This window comes from Salvelinus sp. IW2-2015, linkage group LG7 (genome assembly GCF_002910315.2).
Source record: "Salvelinus sp. IW2-2015 linkage group LG7, ASM291031v2, whole genome shotgun sequence".
NCBI classification, from domain to species: Eukaryota; Metazoa; Chordata; class Actinopteri; order Salmoniformes; family Salmonidae; genus Salvelinus; species Salvelinus sp. IW2-2015.
The window spans coordinates 11,841,827-11,859,159 of record NC_036847.1 but is presented as its reverse complement, the minus strand read 5'-3'; the positions used below and the strand labels follow the sequence as shown (position 1 = coordinate 11,859,159).

Sequence of the window (17,333 nt, the reverse complement as noted above, 5' to 3'; positions counted from 1 at the left end):
TCCGGACTGATGACCTTTGTAGGAGGCCTCGTGCCATGAATCCTCACTGGAGGCTTCGTGCCATGGATCTTCACTGGTGGCTTCGGCGACCCCGGACTGATGACCTTTGTAGGAGGCCTCGTGCCATGAATCCCACTGGAGGCTTCGTGCCATGGATCTTCACTGGTGGCTCCGGCCGACCCCGGACTGGGGACCTGCTGTGGGCCCGGACAGGAGGGCGACTCTGGCAGCTCCGGACAGGAGGGTGACTCGGCAGCTCCGGACAGGAGGGCGACTCTGGCAGCTCCGGACAGGAGGGCGACTCTGGCAGCGCCGCGAGGAGGGCGACTCTGGCAGCTCCGGACAGGAAGGAGACTCTGGCAGCTCCGGACAGGAGGAGACTCTGGCAGCTCCGGACAGGAGGGAGACTCTGGCTGCTCCGGACAGGAGGGAGACTCTGGCTGCTCCGGACAGGAGGGAGACTCTGCAGCTCCGGACAGGAGGGAGACTCTGGCAGCTCCGGACTGAAGGGGTCGCTGGAAGCTCCGGACTGTATGACCTTTGTAGGAGGCCTCGTGCCATGAATCCTCACTGGAGGCTTCGTGCCATGGATCTTCACTGGTGCTTCGTGCCATGGATCTTCACTGGAGGCTTCTTGCCATGGATCATCACTGGAGGCTTCTTGCATGGATCATCACTGGAGGCTTCGTGCCATGGATCATCACTGGAGGCTTCGTTGCCATGGATCATCACTGGAGGCTTCGTGCCATGGAACATCACTGAGGCTTCTTGCCATGGATCATCACGGAGTCTTCGTTGCCATGGATCATCACTGGAGGCTTCTTGCCATGGATCATCACTGGAGGCTTTGTGCCATGGATCATCACTGGAGGCTTCTTGCCATGGATCATCACTGGAGGCTTCGTGCCATGGATTATCACTGGAGGCTTCTTGCCATGGATCATCACTGGAGGCTTCGTGCCATGGATCATCACTGGAGTAGAGAGACACACAGGAGGCCTGGCTCTGGGAGAAGGCACAGGACTCACCAGGCTGGGGAGACATGCAGGAGGGCTAGGACTTAGCACAGGCACAGGACTCACCAGGCTGGGGAGACATGCAGGAGGCCTCTTCCTTGGCCGAGGCACCGGATACACTGGGCCGTGGAGGCACACTGGCGGTCTCGAGTGCAGAGCTAGCACAACTCGTCCTGGCTGGATCCCCCCTGTAGCCCGGCAAGTGCGGGGAGCTGGAACAGGCCGCACAGGGCTGTGCTGGTGAACCGGGGACACCGTGCGTAGGGCTGGCGCGGGATAACCTGGGCCGAGGAGACGCACTGGAGGCCTGGAGAGCAGGGCTGGCACACTCCGTCCTGGCTCGATGCCTACTCTAGCCCGGCCGATGCGAGGAGCTGGGATATAGCGCACCGGGCTATGAGTGCGCACTGAGGACACCGTGCGCATCACCCCATTGCACGGGGCCTGACCAGTCACATGCTCGCCACGGTAGGCACGGGGAGTTGGCTCAGGTCTCCCACCTGACTCCGCCAATCTCCTCGTGTGCCTCCCCCAAAAAATAATTCTGGGGCTGCCTCTCGTGCACGTTTCCTCGAGCCAACTCCTCGTATCTTCGCCGCTCTGATTTAGCTGCCTCCAACTCCTCTTTAGGACGGCGGTACTCTCCCGGCTGTGCCCAGGGTCCCTTGCCATCCAAGATTTCCTCCCATGTCCAGGAGTCCATTCCACCACGCTGCTTGGTCCTTTGGTGGTGGGTAGTYCTGTAACGATCGTCCTGGAAAGAAGGTGACCAAAACGCAGCGTCGTAAGTGTTCATTGTAATTTAATAAAATAACCATCCATAAAAAGGATCTCTAAGGTCAGGGCGTGACATTAAGACAACACCATGCATTTGCAGTTTGATTTACATATATCATAACCACACCAATGTGTAAAGGACAGTTGTAGGTTTGTATCAAGTTTTGAATACACTACCATAAACAATCTCAGAAACTAGTCTCCCCTACATTTCACTAATGGACTCCCGAGTGGCGCAGCGGTCTAAGGCACGGCGCCTCAGTGCTTGAGGCGTCACTACAGACACCCTGGTTGGATTCCAGGCTGTATCACAACCGGCTTAGATTGGGAGTCCCATAAGGTGGCACACAATTTGCCCGGTGTAGGCCGTCATTTTAAATAAGAATTTGTTCTTAACTGACTTGCCTAGTTAAATAAAGGTTAAATAAATACAACATTTAAAAGGAAATTACAGTTTATTGAACAAAGTGAAAGGACACTTCATGGTCCTCTCCTTCCTCATTGGGGAGCGGGAGATAGATGGTGGTGTTAGAGACGGGTCCCTGTGGGCTACAGCACGACTCAGTTAACCATTGAGATTTGGTTGTTGAGTGTCAGTGGTCATAATGTCTATCTAGGCTAGATCTATTCTACATCTATCTATGCATACGTCCCAAATGGCACCCTATTCCATTTGTAGTGCACTACTTTTGACATAGGGCTCTGGTCAAAAGTAGAGCACTAGACAGAGAATAGGGTACAATTTGAGATGCATCCATCTCTCTATTTGGCTCTCTGTTTAGAAATGGTACCTAGACTTCTCAGGGGACTCTTCTGGACCACTTCTCTCAATCTTCTAAATGTATTCACACATTTTCAGAATGGAGTAGTCTGATTATAAACAAATGTATCTTAGTTCCACAACTCACTTAAATATTCATGCATTTTCAGGTTATACAGAAATGTACATATGCCTAGCTAATATTATTGCCTAACTTTTCTTTGACGTCCTTGTGGGTGTTCATCTTCAAAGCGCGCTTTCAGCAACACTTGAAGAGGGAGCTGCAAACGCAGGCGAAACTGTAGTTTATAAAAATCCTTTAAAACTCTTGCGGTAACAGGGGTGGTACGTGTGGCAAGCGAAGCGGCAGAGAAAAATTGCCCACACGTGCCCGTCCCTTCCCGAATCTGCCCACGGCGTTACATAGAAACCAATGGAGGCCCCTGCATTTTCCTTGTTGATTATTGATTACTTTAGGCTCTGTGACTGACTTGGCTCTGTGACTGACTTGGCATCCTGGCTGAAGTGACAGACCAACTGACTGACTCTGTGATTAACCACTTACTTAAGAACTCCTGCTATTTATGTTCATTTGACATTATGTGGACCAGATTACGTCATAAGTGTAAAAAACATGCCTGATGCAATGAAGCTTGCATGTTGGCATTTGTAATTCAACTTCAGATTATTAGTGATGATTTTTACACCCCAGCATACAGCAATTAAGCATATAATTATTTTACCTTGAGTACCATAGTGCTGTGCATATATTTAAAGCTAGAATCCTTAGTTGCTACATCCATAATGGACGTATAAATTAATGATATATACCCATTGATTCTTGAACAATGTAATTTATGCCTCATGAGTTTAGTTCAACTGTTGTACCTCATCAGAAACAGAAATATAAACTTGTTTTACTCCAATGTTTGTAAACAATGTAAATGTAAACAAACACTATAGCCTCTAAACATGGTTAAAAGTATAATTCTGATATCATTGATGGTCTGTCCTTGCATCCGTAGCCTAGCGGTTAAGAGCGTTGGGATAGTAACCGGAAGGTTGCTGGTTCAAAACCCTGAGCCGGCAAGGTGTAAAAATCAGCCATTTTGCCATTGAGCAAGGCAGTTTAACGCCCAACAACAACTGCTCTCCGGGCGCAGATGACATTGATTAAGGCAGCCCCCACACCTCTCTGATTCAGAGGTGCTGAACACACATTTGCATTCAGTTGTGCAAAGAACTAGGTATCTTTCCCGATGAATTTGAGAGTGGTTATATTTCTCCAGGCCCATCTCTCAGCTTTTTACCAAAACACTTTGTTATTGTTTCAATTAAGGACTCTAGCTTTAATGAAATGTCTGCTGTAATTGAGAATAATACAAAAAAAGTAAAATATCATGCCCTACAGGGTTTGGAATTGTTTAAAAAATATTCACTTTTATTACTCTATGTAGCAATATGCAGTACAAATCTTTCTCTGACAATTAACATACTTATGTTATTAACATACTTATCACCAGAAATGGGTAAACACATTTAAAAAATACCAGAACATTACTGATAACACAAAAAATCTCAAATCAAATATATATATATATATAATTTTTTAAAAATTCGGAAAAGGGATAGTGTGCTTGTATTACGATTGTCACATCTGTCACCAACCACTGGTCCTGGCATTCATCATTATGCACACCTGGCACTCATCATTACGTGCACCTGTGAATCACCTGGACTCCATTACCTTCATCATTTCTTCCCCTTTATATGTCATTCTCCCAGGTTCACTCAGTAGTTGATATTGTTCTTGTGTCTCGGCGTACTGCCTTACTCCTCTGATACAGTCTTCACCAAGGTTACATAATAGCTGACACATTATCACCCCAAACAAACCCATTTCTATAAGATACTAAGTTGTTCCACTGCTTGATTCAGTTTTTTGGGGATTGAAATGGTCCTCTTGATTGGTCTTGTGATGCTGCCATGATGTCATTATTTGGGGCAGCAGGTAGCCTAGTGGTTAGAGCATTAAACTTATAACCGAAAGGTTGCAAGATCTAATCCCTGAGGTGACAAGGTAAGAATCTAAGAATCTATACATAATACTATGTGTACTTAGTATTAATTCCATTTATACCATGGCATTGTTGAACACTCATTTCTGATTGGCTTGAAGGGCATTCTAGAGCATGCATTATTTTCCTTCATACAACAGGTGGGTCTAATCCTGAATGCTGATCGGTTAAAAGCGCATTCCAGCCGGTGTCTATTCCACAAGTTACCACCGGCTAAATCTATGACGTTAAAATGACTGCGCAATCCACTGTCTCATCAGCCTAGGCAGGGAAGTTAAACTTCACATAAAAAGCATCTAAACATTATCTCACATTTAGTTTTCAACAGAGGAGATTTGTATAAACCTTACGGTCTGTCTCTCCGACATTTGTAACATTGTTTCAATATCTCCAACTGTTCCATAGTAATGAATGTGTAAGGGTCGGGATTCAGTTTGTTCAACCTGAGCAAGTCTGACCACAAGTCCGAGACCACTATAATGACACACCAAATGCGTTTGATGGATCCTTTTCGTCTTCTTCAAATGCCTCTTAAGGGGAAAGTAATCAAAATGTAACGGAAAGCAATCAGATAACGTTACTGAGTTTGGGTAATCTAAAAGTTACCTCTTGAAGCTAGGGGGCAGAATTTTTATGTTTGGAAAAATAACGTTCCCATTGTAAGCTGCCTATTTCTCAGGTCCAGATGCTAGAATATGCATATAACTGACAGAGTAGGATAGAAAACACTCTAAAGTTTCCAAAACTGTCAAAATATTGTCTGTGAGTATAACAGAACTGATTTTGCAGGCGAAAACCTGAGGAAATCCAACCCGGACGTGACTCTTATTTTGAAAAATCACTGTTCCATTGCCTGCCTTTCGTCCATTTAAAGGGATATCAACCAGATTCACCCTTCCTCAGGGTGTGAACAGTCTTTAGACATAGTTTCAAGCTTTTATTCTGAAAAATGAGCGAGATTTATCAAATCGCGTCAGTGGATGGCCGATGTCCTTCCATTAGTTCATGCGCACAACACTGGTAGCTAGACATTTTCTTTCTCTCCAGTATTGAATAGTTTACAGTCCGGTTGAAATATTATCGATTGTTTATGTTAAAAACAACCTGAGGATTGATTATTAAAAACATTTGACATGTTTCTACGAACTTTACGCACACTATTTGGAATTTTCGTCAAGCCTTGATGAACTGCCTAAGGCTGTGGAATACTGAACATAACGCGCCAAACAAATGGAGGTTTTTCGATATAAAAATAATCTTTATCGAATAAAAATAACATTTATTGTGTAACTGGGAGTCTGGTGAGTGCAAACATCCGAAGATCATCAAAGGTAAGCGATTAATTTTATTGCTTTTCTGACTTTCGTGACCAATCTACATTGCTGCTAGGTGTTCTTAATGTTTCGTCTAGTGATCGATAAACTCACAAACGCTTGGATTGCTTTCGCTGTAAAGCATATTTTCAAAATCTGACACGACAGGTGGATTAACAACAAGTAAAGCTGTGTTTTGCTATATTGCACTTGTGATTTCATGAATATAAATATTTGTAGCAATTTTTTTTGAATTTGGCGCTCTGCAATTCAGCGGTTGTTGATGAAAATGATCCCGCTAAAGGGATCCGTGCGTCAAGAAGTTTTTAATTATTACAACTTTGGACAGGTAACTAGTAACTGTAACGGATTACATTTAGAAAGTAACCTGCCAAACCCTGCAGGTAACCAGTCTCTGAAGTGGGACTTGAACAGGAAGACTACAGTCCAGGTGGTGACATCATATTTACAGTTCGGTGGGTGAGGGCACCGGTGACTATAGTAGTGGTAGAACTGCCGACTCCTGATGTCACATGGTCCTTGGTGGTGGGGGTTTGATCTATGTCTAATTCACTCTCTCCATCAGTCTCTCATTCTCATTCGTGAATTACTGTAAATAAAATATAAAAAGACTCAAATCTATTTCAAAAGAAGAAGAAAAGAACAGCCTTCATGGTCTTATGATGCTGTCATGATGTCATATTCACATCTGGGTATGATCTTATTCTGGGGTGAAGTCATAAGTGATGTCCCAGCAGCCTCCACAATCCTATGTGGTGGTGCTGGGGTGATGTGACACGGGCTAAGTAAGCCTCCAGACTCTGTGGTTCTCTGCAGTGATGTCATTGGTTGGGGCTATCGACTGGAGCGCTTACAGCTGCTCCAGGCTGTCCTGCAGCTGGTGGGCGCAGCCGGCCAGGTCCATGTAGAGCAGAGCAGAGTAGACATCCTCCAGGCCTGCAGCCGGGCCCTGGCTCCACAGCCGCAGCATCTGGTACTGCCGTTCCATGGAGCCTAGGCCCGGCTCCAGATCCACACGCTCCAGATGTCGGTCGGGCAAAGAGAGCAGGCGCAGGAACTCCTTCCAGCGCCGCAGAGGCACCTCCTTGATGATGGCGTACAACACCTTGGCGGGCCAGCGCTCCTCCTGGGTCTCCTGTCGAGGGACTGAGGAAGAGAGGGGAAAGGTGGGGAAGAAAGAAATTCTTGTAGTGTTCAGGTGAGCAAGGTGGTGTGGTGAGTGTGTGATGAATATTCAATCAAAACTGGTATCAGGACATTATGGTATGAGGAAACCATTTGTTCGACTGAGGAACAGAGAAAAAGGGGAGGGAGGCAATCCGAAAGGTACAAATACAATTCTACACATTTTTAAATTTTTACATTTTAGATGGCTGCGACTCAAGAAGCCAAAACTATACAAATCTTGAACAACGTTGATATGTGTTGATAGCGAAGACTCCACAGACGATAGGGATATGTTATTTGTCAGTCTGTGACCTACCATTGTCGATTCACAGCCCAGAGAGTCGTTTTCACTAAACATCAAACAACTTACAAGGTAAGCAAAAAAACTGTTACTTTGTGTGTGCTTAATCTTGTGTGATCTGAACTGTGCCATTCCTATCTATGTTCTGACCATTTCCTTATCTCCCAGGTGTTTTCTTTCTAATGATACCAAGTTCACGCATGTCCTTTTGACATAACTGCTTATTAAAAGCAGTTACTTTTGAGTATGTCTATTTCGACGGAAAGCTACATTTTTGCCATTACATTTAAGAGGCTTTAGGCAAGACTAAATTAGTTCAGAAGTAACATTAGGCTTAACAAATCACAATACGTTATATGGACTCTGGGTGAAATAATAGGGGTTGAAATGATTGAATGACTACTCCTTCCTCTGTCCCCCATACATACAACATCTGTAAGGTCCCTCAGTCAAGTATTGCATTTCAAGCACAGATTCAACTACTATTGTGTAGATCGTGGACAAAAAAATGACACATCCATTTGAATCCCACTTTGTAACATAATAAAATGTGAAGAAATCCAAGGGAGGTGTACACTTTCTATAGGCACTATAAGTAATAGAGAGTGTGGGCGAGATTCCATCAAAACTGGTATCAGATAATTTTTTGGGATGAGAGAAAACACTGTGAGGTTGTGTTTTTAGGAGAGATAAATGTTTTTTTATCAACATTAACATATCTCTGTCTAGTCTGTGTAAATTATGAGACCTGGTAAGTGTGATGCTGATAGTTTAAAATTATCCAATTAATTTGGATAATAGTTTAAAATCTCAGTCCAATTAATTTGTTTTTGTGGGGGAAGCCTCAGTCTGGATGGGAATGACACGCAAACTGAGCTACACAAATGCTTCATAACCTTATAACGTCACCACAGGGGAATTCTGATGTTGACAACCATGAGCAATCTTCATGTAAACTAAACGTGGGCAGACTATTTCATCATAAAGAGACTCTGACTGAAATATCAACAAGTAAACCTAACATTTGAGGTTAGACCCGGGTGGAAAGACTCGGGACAAACCCTTACTCTCACAGTGCTAAAACTACGCTAACTAATATCACGCTTATCAGGTGCATATTTTCAGTGGATTGGATGTTGGAATCAGAGTGTAATTTGTAAGATGGATAAGGCAACACGCTCAAATGTTAAAGGTCAAGCAGCTGGCTACTTCTTGGTATCTGATTTGCCATTTTCTCTGAAGCTCGGCTAATTTCTGATTCATATCATCAAAGTTTCCCAGTTTCCTCCTACACATGCATGCCACAACCACGTGGCTGACCAGAGATAAGTTTTACGCTGACACGCTGAGGTGTTGAAGGAAAGGCGGTTGTTTTCATTCTGAGAACACAACAAACCACAACAGAGATGCTACCCACACCAGGAACAGGAACAGGTAGTAAGTACTATGCTGTACACACTACTCAGAAATGTGCTTGATGGGATGTCAGTCCTATTTTATCTTAAGAGTACAGGGACTCTTGCTTCAGATTTTTGAAACATTAACGTTATTACAATATGTCATATACATTTAGTATAAATCCAAGCTTCTGAACCCAACCTTAAGTAGTACTACTGTACTACTTAAGGTTGGGTTGGTTTGTGCTGTGGTGGAGACCTTTGTGGGCTATACTCGGCCTTGTCTCAGGATTGTAAGTTGGTGGTTGAGGATTTCCCTCTAGTGGTGCGGGGGCTGTGCTTTGGCAAAGTGGGTGGGGTTATATCCTTCCTGTTTGGCCCTGTCCGGGGGTTTCTTCGGATGGGGCCACAGTGTCTCCTGACCGCTCCTGTCTCAGCCTCCAGTATTTATGCTGCAGTAGTTTATGTGTCGGGGGGCTAGGGTCAGTTGGTTACCCTGGAGTACTTCTCCTGTCTTATCCAGTGTCCTGTGTGAATTTAAGTATGCTCTCTCTAATTCTCTCGTTCTCTCTTTCTCTCTGAGAACCTGAGCCCTAGGACCATACGTCAGGACTACCGGGCATGATGACACCTTGCTGTCCCCAGTCCCCTGGCCTTGCTGCTATTCCAGTTTCAACTGTTCTGCCTGCGGTTACGGAACCCCTACCTGTCCCAGACCTGCTGTTTTCAACTCTTAATGATCGGCTATGAAAAGCCAACTGAGATTTATTCCTGATTATTATTTGACCATGCTTGTCATTTATGAACATTTTGAAAATCTTGGCTCTCTCTAATTTTCTCCTTCTCTCTTTCTTTCTCTCGGAGGACCTGAGCCCTAGGACCATACGTCGGGACTACCGGCCGTGGTGACTCCTTGCTGTCCCCAGTCCGCCTGGCCTTGCTGCTATTCCAGTTTCAACTGTTCTGCCTGCGGTTATGGAACCCCTACCTGTCCCAGACCTGCTGTTTTCAACTCTTAATGATCGGCTATGAAAAGCCAACTGAGATTTATTCCTGATTATTATTTGACCATGCTTGTCATTTATGAACATTTTGAAAATCTTGGCTCTCTCTAATTTTCTCCTTCTCTCTTTCTTTGATCTCGGAGGAACTGGCCCTAGGACCATGCGTCGGGACTGCCGGCCGTGGTGACTCCTTGCTGTCCCCAGTCCGCCTGGCCTTGCTGCTATTCCAGTTTCAGCTGTTCTGCCTGCGGTTATGGAACCGCCACCTGTCCCAGACCTGTTGTTTTTCAACTCTTGATGATCGGCTATGAAAAGCCAACTGAAAATTATTCATGATTATTATTTGACCATGCTTGTCACTTATGAACATTTTTGAACATCTTGGCATAGTTCTGTTATAATCTCCACCCGGCACAGCCAGAAGAGGACTGGCCACCCCTCATAGCCTGGTTCCTCTCTAGGTTTCTTCCTAGGTTTTGGCCTTTCTAGGGAGTTTTTCCTAGCCACCGTGCTTCTACACCTGCATTACTAGCTGTTTGGGGTTTTAGGCTGGGTGTCTGTACAGCACTTCGAGATATTAGCTGATGTACGAAGGGCTATATAAAATAAAATTGATTGATTGATTGATACTGTAGCTTGCTAAAGAAGCTGAAATGCAATGTTGCCCAACTATGGCTGATGGCAAAGCAACAAACTGCATTAAAGACTTACTTCTGGGCTCTCTGCCTTGCAACAGGGGTGTGACAAGGGTGTGATACTCCGTCTTGGCAGCACTGTGAGAGAATGTCGTCATGGGAATCCCTTGAGTAATATTCAGTGTCTTGGAAGGGACAGGCAGACAGACAAAAGTCCTTAGCATCTGTCTCTCTAAGCAGTACAGAAAAGTTTCCATACGCACATACAGTATATGTATATGGTAACATATCAAAATAGATACAGGTCATTTTCTTAACTAGATAAGTCCTTACAGGGATAAAAAAGAGGATAAAGACAAATGATCGGAAGAAAAAAAATATATATTGATGTAAACATAGTAACGTAATTAACAATGATTTTGCTTTGATATTATTAGTAATTTGGCAGACACTCTTATTCAGAGTAACTTACAGTAGTGAGTCCATAATTTTTTTTCCCGTAATGTAGTGCACGTGCTAGTAGTGTGCATAATGCACGTGCTAGTAGTGTGCATAATGCACGTGCTAGTAGTGTGCATAATGCGCGTGCTAGTAGTGTGCATAATGCACGTGCTAGTAGTGTTCATAATGCACGTGCTAGTCAGGATTGGTCTACAGGTAAATAAAATGTATTTTTCTCATGTTCTTTATCGTTTCTCATTTGCTTCCTTTCCCACACTATCACTGATCATGATCCAAATGTAACACAATAAACTGATACTTACCAGTGATGTTGGGCCATTTGGCTGACCTGTTTGAGTTAAAGACAGACTATCAGCGTTTCCTGCACCAACTGTTGCAGTGAATAACTTGTAAAGTGTATTCACATCAGATCTCTTTAAGATGAATAATTACAATTACTGCTAACAACAGTTGACCCATATTTTCATGTAAACCAAGTATTACATTCAACACTTCAAAAAATAAAATAACTTTCTATTATATATGAATTGCTCTAAGGTGTTCAATCTCAGTAGGCCACTGATAAGCCAGAGCCCACACTGTCAAATGGGTTACTGGATAGTTTATCATTACCGTTGGCTGATGTGTCCCTTGTAGGCAACTCAAGGTCCTTTTCAGGGGTCGCACAACAGCCATGTACCATCCATCCACCCTTAGTCAGGACAAGGAGACCGGCAATTAACAGAGTGGTCACCAGGACAACCACAAAGACATACCCGATGGTCAGAAGGGGATCTGTTGAGGATATTAATAAATATAACCATCAGTGGTGTTTTTCATACCACAAAAACAACTGAACTATGTGACTACATTTAAGGTTCAGAAGAATGAAGGGGAGAGAGCAACAAGATTAAACTAGAGCACCATTTTTTGCATGGAGGAGAAATTCAAGTTACTGTAAAAAAAAAAATGTACATCATAGAATTTGTCAGTATGATGCACTAACGCTGTAGATAGATTCATGCTATCAATTCAGCGGCAATAGTGCCAGATGATTTGGACAGCAACATGAACATGATGATACTCTTACGGAGGTGCAGTGATAATTCAGATGGAACTGTTAGCAGGCATATAGGTGTGCCTGTGTCGGTGAATACAGGACGGCCTGGAACGCTGCTCGTCCAATCAGCATCCAGGATTCAAACAAACCATTATAGAATTGTAAAAAGGTAAGGTTGTCTGACCATTAATGACAGGCACTGTGACAGGATTACAAAGGCTTCATGAGATGACTGAAAGAAGGATCTGTGGAAGCCAAGTTATTGGTGGAACTCACAATGGTCTGGACCTGTTGGAATGATGCTGGGGTTGGGTGTCAAGGTTGGGAGTCTCTGAGTCGTAGTACTGGTGCAGGGGGTGCCAGTACATTCTGAATAGTTTGAACAGTCTTTACTGAAACATGAAGACAGAAAAACTCAAGGTCACTCACATTAAAACCAGAGGGGATTTCCCAGAAAACCCTATCACCTTGACATTCATAACAATTGTTTTATATGATACCAACAACACTTATGTATACATTTCAAGACTGGACAAGGGAACGTCAGATGGATCCAATGTTTAGAAAACTTTCAACGAAAGGAAGGTTTAGATACAGATGTTTTTGTGTATGTTGTGCTTTTGCGTTGTACCCAATCCAGTCTAGAAGTTTAAACTTCCTCAATCTTAGTGTCACAACGATTTTTGACTTAAAACAGAGGGATGAAAATAAATATTGTATCTGTGACAAGTGGGCGTGCCTTTAGAACATGGATTACCAGAAACACAAGAGTACCTCAGAAACATAGACGGGATGTTCAGGAACTTCAGACCGTATAAATCTGATAAAGCACCACTCTGAGAGGAAGTCCTCAACCCACTGACCTCAATATATGTCATTACAGGATCTGATTGATCTTTCAGCAGCATCCAACAAATAACTGTGCTCCCTTAGTTGACGTCAACAACAGAGCGCATTAATTCTCTAGTACACTGGATTAAAACCCATGGCTGAGTCATTTCAGGGAAATGAAGTCTACATCGACAAAAACTGTGGGTTTTGAGGGGTTATACTGAAGATGTTCTCTATATATTGCACTACTTTTGTAATTAAAAAAAAATGTAACCTTTATTTAACTAGGCAAGTCAGTTAAGAATAAATTCTTATTTACAATGACGGCCTACCCTGGCCAAACCCGGACGATGCTGGGCCAATTGTGCGCCGCCCTATGGGACTCCCAATCACGGTCGGATGTGATGCAGCCTGGATTCAAACCAGGTACTGCAGTGACGCCTCTTGCACTGAGATGCAGTGTCTTAGACCACTGTGCCACTCGGGAGCCCTTTCGATCAGGGCCCATATCAAAAGTAGTGCACTATATAGGGACCACGATGCAATTTGGGATGCATGAAGGTCTCAATGTGAAACACTGTGGATGTGTATGAGGTACTTTGGCAAGAATACAAATTTGATTAAAAAAATGTTCTAGGATGTTCCATGGTCATTGCCTCTGTCAAAATGTGATGGGTTTGTGAGACTAAAGACGTGTGTGAGCACTACTCCTTGGCACTACAGAATATTGTATTGTCAGAGCTAAACAGAAAAGGTGGTGCATATGCTCAGCTTACTAAATGTATAAATATTGTAGAAGCTGGAATCTGGTGGTCGTACGTTTGACATTTGAAGCATTGCAAACTATGTCTGGATTTCTTTGGGTAGTAACTCTTCATGCAGCCACATTCAGTGTCACTCTTGGGCTCACAACTCTTCACCACCATTTGAGAGGCTAAGACACAAAGACAAAGCAAAGACACTGTCACAGTCTCACTCCTATCACACGCACGCACGCACGCACGCACGCACGCACGCACGCACGCACGCACGCACGCACGCACGCACACACACACACACACACCCACCCTCTGTTGATAGAAACAGTTCTAGCAGTGTAAAATATTTAAATTGTTCTCTTTGCACACTGGTAGTGTGGTTCTGCTGACAGAATACGCTCAAGTCACACACCATAAATAAGCACACAGATGTTCTTCACACAAACATGAACACATGTCTGAAAAATAACTGCATCACTATTAGACTATTATTAGACTATTAGCACTATTAGACTGCAGTCCATACAGTAAATGGTCACGTAAATAGGAGTGAAGAATGCTTACCTCTTTCATCACATGCTTTACAGCGTTTACAAGCTACATCATAATTTCGTATTGCAGCGAATTCTTTGCCCGCAATACATTTTATGCATTTGGAGGTTCCTTTTTCAATGTGAAAGCCTGAAAGACATGTTGAAATACAGTGCAATGTATATGTATCTTTCGCCAAGTGATGCACAAACATTGTATTATATGCACTGTAATGTGTCTCAATTTAACTACGGTCTTACATCAAGATTGTGAACAAAGCTGCGACAATACTGTATACACCAGGGGTACTCAAATACTATCGGAGAAGGTCCGGTCACACAAATTTCCTAGGTGGCAAAGGTCCGGATGGATATTGTAATTTATCAGCGTAGTAACAAACCCCCATCTCACAAACCATGCATCCCCAAATTGTTCAAACTGTTTATACCACTCTTGTTGGCAGAGATACAATTTTGCAGTTTTAAAGCAAATTTCTTGCAATTCTACACATTTTGCCATGGGGTGGAGAGAACATTTTGCCATTTTAAAGCTGGAGTCCTTAATGGTGAAACAGCCATGTCTGTTTGCAATACTATAACAACAAAGAAGTTACTGCAAACAACGAACRCCTCGGACATCATTGCACGAGCGATAGAAGAGCACAATATGTACAACTTGTTTTGATCATGCTGCTCCTCAGCTTCTTCACACTACTGCGGATTCCATCTTTTAAGCTAATTTCCGGCAATTCTACACATTTAGCCATGTCTTGTGTGTGTTCATATGATACAATTGCTCTGTCAGTAAATTACATAACAAGAGGAAATCTGCCCATGCACTACCACATTTCAAAATTGCACCTACTACTACAACTCTCAATAGCAGTAAGTTGAAAGCCCGACTTAGTTTCAAAAATAAATAAAAAAGTTGGGACCCGCTGTCCGTTTTGACACCATTCTGGGTCCGGATCCGAACCGCTGTCAGCCTATTGAGTATGGCTGGTATACACTATACTGTAGTGTAGTTCGGGACTAACTAGTCCCACTTCTGTTCAAGCTCAGATTCGAATTGTGTTACTCAGTGATATTTACCTGCTGGACATTCCTTGCAGGTACTTTCCGGGTTATTTTTTAGCATCTCTTCTGTGCAACTCCGCACAGAGTCAAAAGAGGCTAGTGTCAACACCTGGCAGACAAAGGAGAGACAGAGGTTTGTCATTAGTGGTATGGCATTTGTTCTTGAGGAGTGCATAAACTGCTACAGCTTACAACGCCAACATACTGATATACTCTTCCAAAATACATTTATGTGTATTTGGAAATTACCTCACTAATGCCCCACAATTAAAGGGGCATTGTGCAGGGTTTTATCCTCATATTCATTATCTCCAGCACAATACCAGTGTCTACATATGAGCAAACGATATGTGATAAACACTTAATAAGAACTGTCAACACATTTAGAAATATTGCCTTCCACTTCACAACCTTGCTAACACCTATGACAACTATTATCACCAAACATGAAATAGTAAACATTTCGAGCATCGTCATAAATAACCCTAAACCTAATCCATTGACAGTAACATTAAATAATTGTCTGTCATTATATAAATAATCTGCCATGATATCACTTTACATATCCGTTATGATGCCGTTATATAAGCATTATGACAGGCCAATAACAACAAAAAATTAACCAAATTAATTTAAAGCAAAATGTGATTTTTCTAAAAAGTAGAGGAATTTGAATGAACACAACTAGAATATACAGAAATTAGATTTAGATAATAATTGCGTAAATACTTACCAACACATAGAACCACATTTTGAAAATAATTTAAAATGATAAAGTGTAGCCAGTGATTTGCTTCTCTCATCTGAATTAAATGGATGTACTCAACTCAATCATAAAACAAAACTTAAGATCAATATTAAAAAGACTATAACACTCAAAAAATACATAGCGAGTCAATACAAAGTGTTTGCGGCATTCTAGCTAGCCATTTGCCAATTTCCTAGTAGAAATTTGAACAAAAAAGCTAAAATGGCTCTTAATACGCTGCGATGAGTTAGAAGTAGGTCAAAGGAAGTCTATAGTGTCAGCTCTTTCAAGACTTCAGAGAACTGATAAGGCAACAGGAAACTCAGTCAGATAAAATACTGGTTTCCATTGCTGGTACAACCATACGTAAGCAAGCAGTTCTGTTTAAGTCTGTAAAGCTGCAATTTACTGTACATTGCCCTCAAAAAATATTCACACCCCTTGACTTTTTCTACATGTTGTTGTGTTACAAAGTGTGATTCAAATGGATTTTTTGTCAACAACCTACACAAAATACTTTAATGTCAAAGTGGAAGAAAAATTCTAACATTTGTAAAAAGAAATATGACAAATAAAACACTCATATCTTGATAAGATAAGTATTCAACCCCCTGAGTCAATACATGTTAGAATCACCTTTGGCACCGATTACAGCTGTGAGTCTTTCTGGGTAAGTCTCTAAGAGCTTTCTACACCTGGACTGTGCAGCATTTGCCAATTTTTCTTTTCAAAATTCTTCAAGCTCTGTCAAATTGGTTGTTGATCATTGCAAGACAACAATTTTCAGGTCTTGACATAGATTTTTCAAGTAGATTTAATTCAAAACTGTAACTCGGCCGCACAGGAACATTCACTGTCTTCTTGATTATCAATTTTCATGCCGTGGAGGAGGTCTTCGTGGGCAATACTCAGCCTTGTCTCAGGGTAGTAAGCTGGTGGTTTCAAGATATCCCTCTAGTGGTGTGGGGGCTGTGCTTTGGCAAAGTGGGTGGGGTTATATCCTGCCTTGTTGGCCCTGTCTGGGGGTATCGTCTAACGGGGCCACAGTGTCTCCTGACCCCTCCTGTCTCAGCCTCCAGTATCTATGCTGCAATAGTTTATGTGTCGGTGGGCTAGGGTCAGTCTGTTATATCTGGTGTAATTCTTCTGTCTTATCTGGTGTCCTATGTGAATTTAAGTATGCTCCCTCTAATTCTCTCTCTCTCCCTCTCCCTAGGGCCATGCCTCAGGACTACCTGGCCTGATGACTCCTTGCTGTCCCCAATCCACCTGATCGTGCTGCTGCTCTAGTTTAAACTGTTCTGCCTGTGGCTATGGAACACTGACCTGTTCACCGGACGTGCTACCTTGTCCCGGAGCTGCCGTTTTCGACTCTCTCTCTCTCTCTCTCTACCCCACCTGCTGTCTCAAACTCTGAAT

The 17,333-nt window shown here is 43.0% G+C and overlaps 1 protein-coding gene across 1 annotated transcript; it reads right to left on the bottom strand.

Annotated features, from left to right (window-relative positions):
• Window positions 1-3,966: 3,966 nt before the first annotated feature.
• LOC111966394 (tumor necrosis factor receptor superfamily member 25) lies at window positions 3,967-16,176 on the bottom strand. Its single transcript, XM_023990996.2, has 9 exons — window positions 15,900-16,176; window positions 15,182-15,275; window positions 14,124-14,240; window positions 13,621-13,735; window positions 12,247-12,362; window positions 11,544-11,705; window positions 11,234-11,259; window positions 10,546-10,654; window positions 3,967-7,111 (listed from the first exon to the last, which is right to left on the bottom strand). The coding sequence occupies exons 1-9, from the start codon at window positions 15,915-15,917 to the stop codon at window positions 6,816-6,818; spliced, it is 1,053 nt and encodes a 350-aa protein (XP_023846764.1). The 5' UTR covers window positions 15,918-16,176; the 3' UTR covers window positions 3,967-6,815.
• Between the last annotated feature and the right edge of the window lie 1,157 nt (window positions 16,177-17,333).

Coding starts and splice junctions, on each gene's coding strand:
- LOC111966394 (XM_023990996.2), bottom strand. Junction 14,241..15,181: donor CTGCAAGGAATGTCCAGCAG/GTAAATATCACT, acceptor CATGTCTTTCAG/GCTTTCACATTGAAAAAGGA. Junction 7,112..10,545: donor GCAAGGCAGAGAGCCCAGAA/GTAAGTCTTTAA, acceptor TCTCTTCCTCAG/TCCCTCGACAGGAGACCCAG.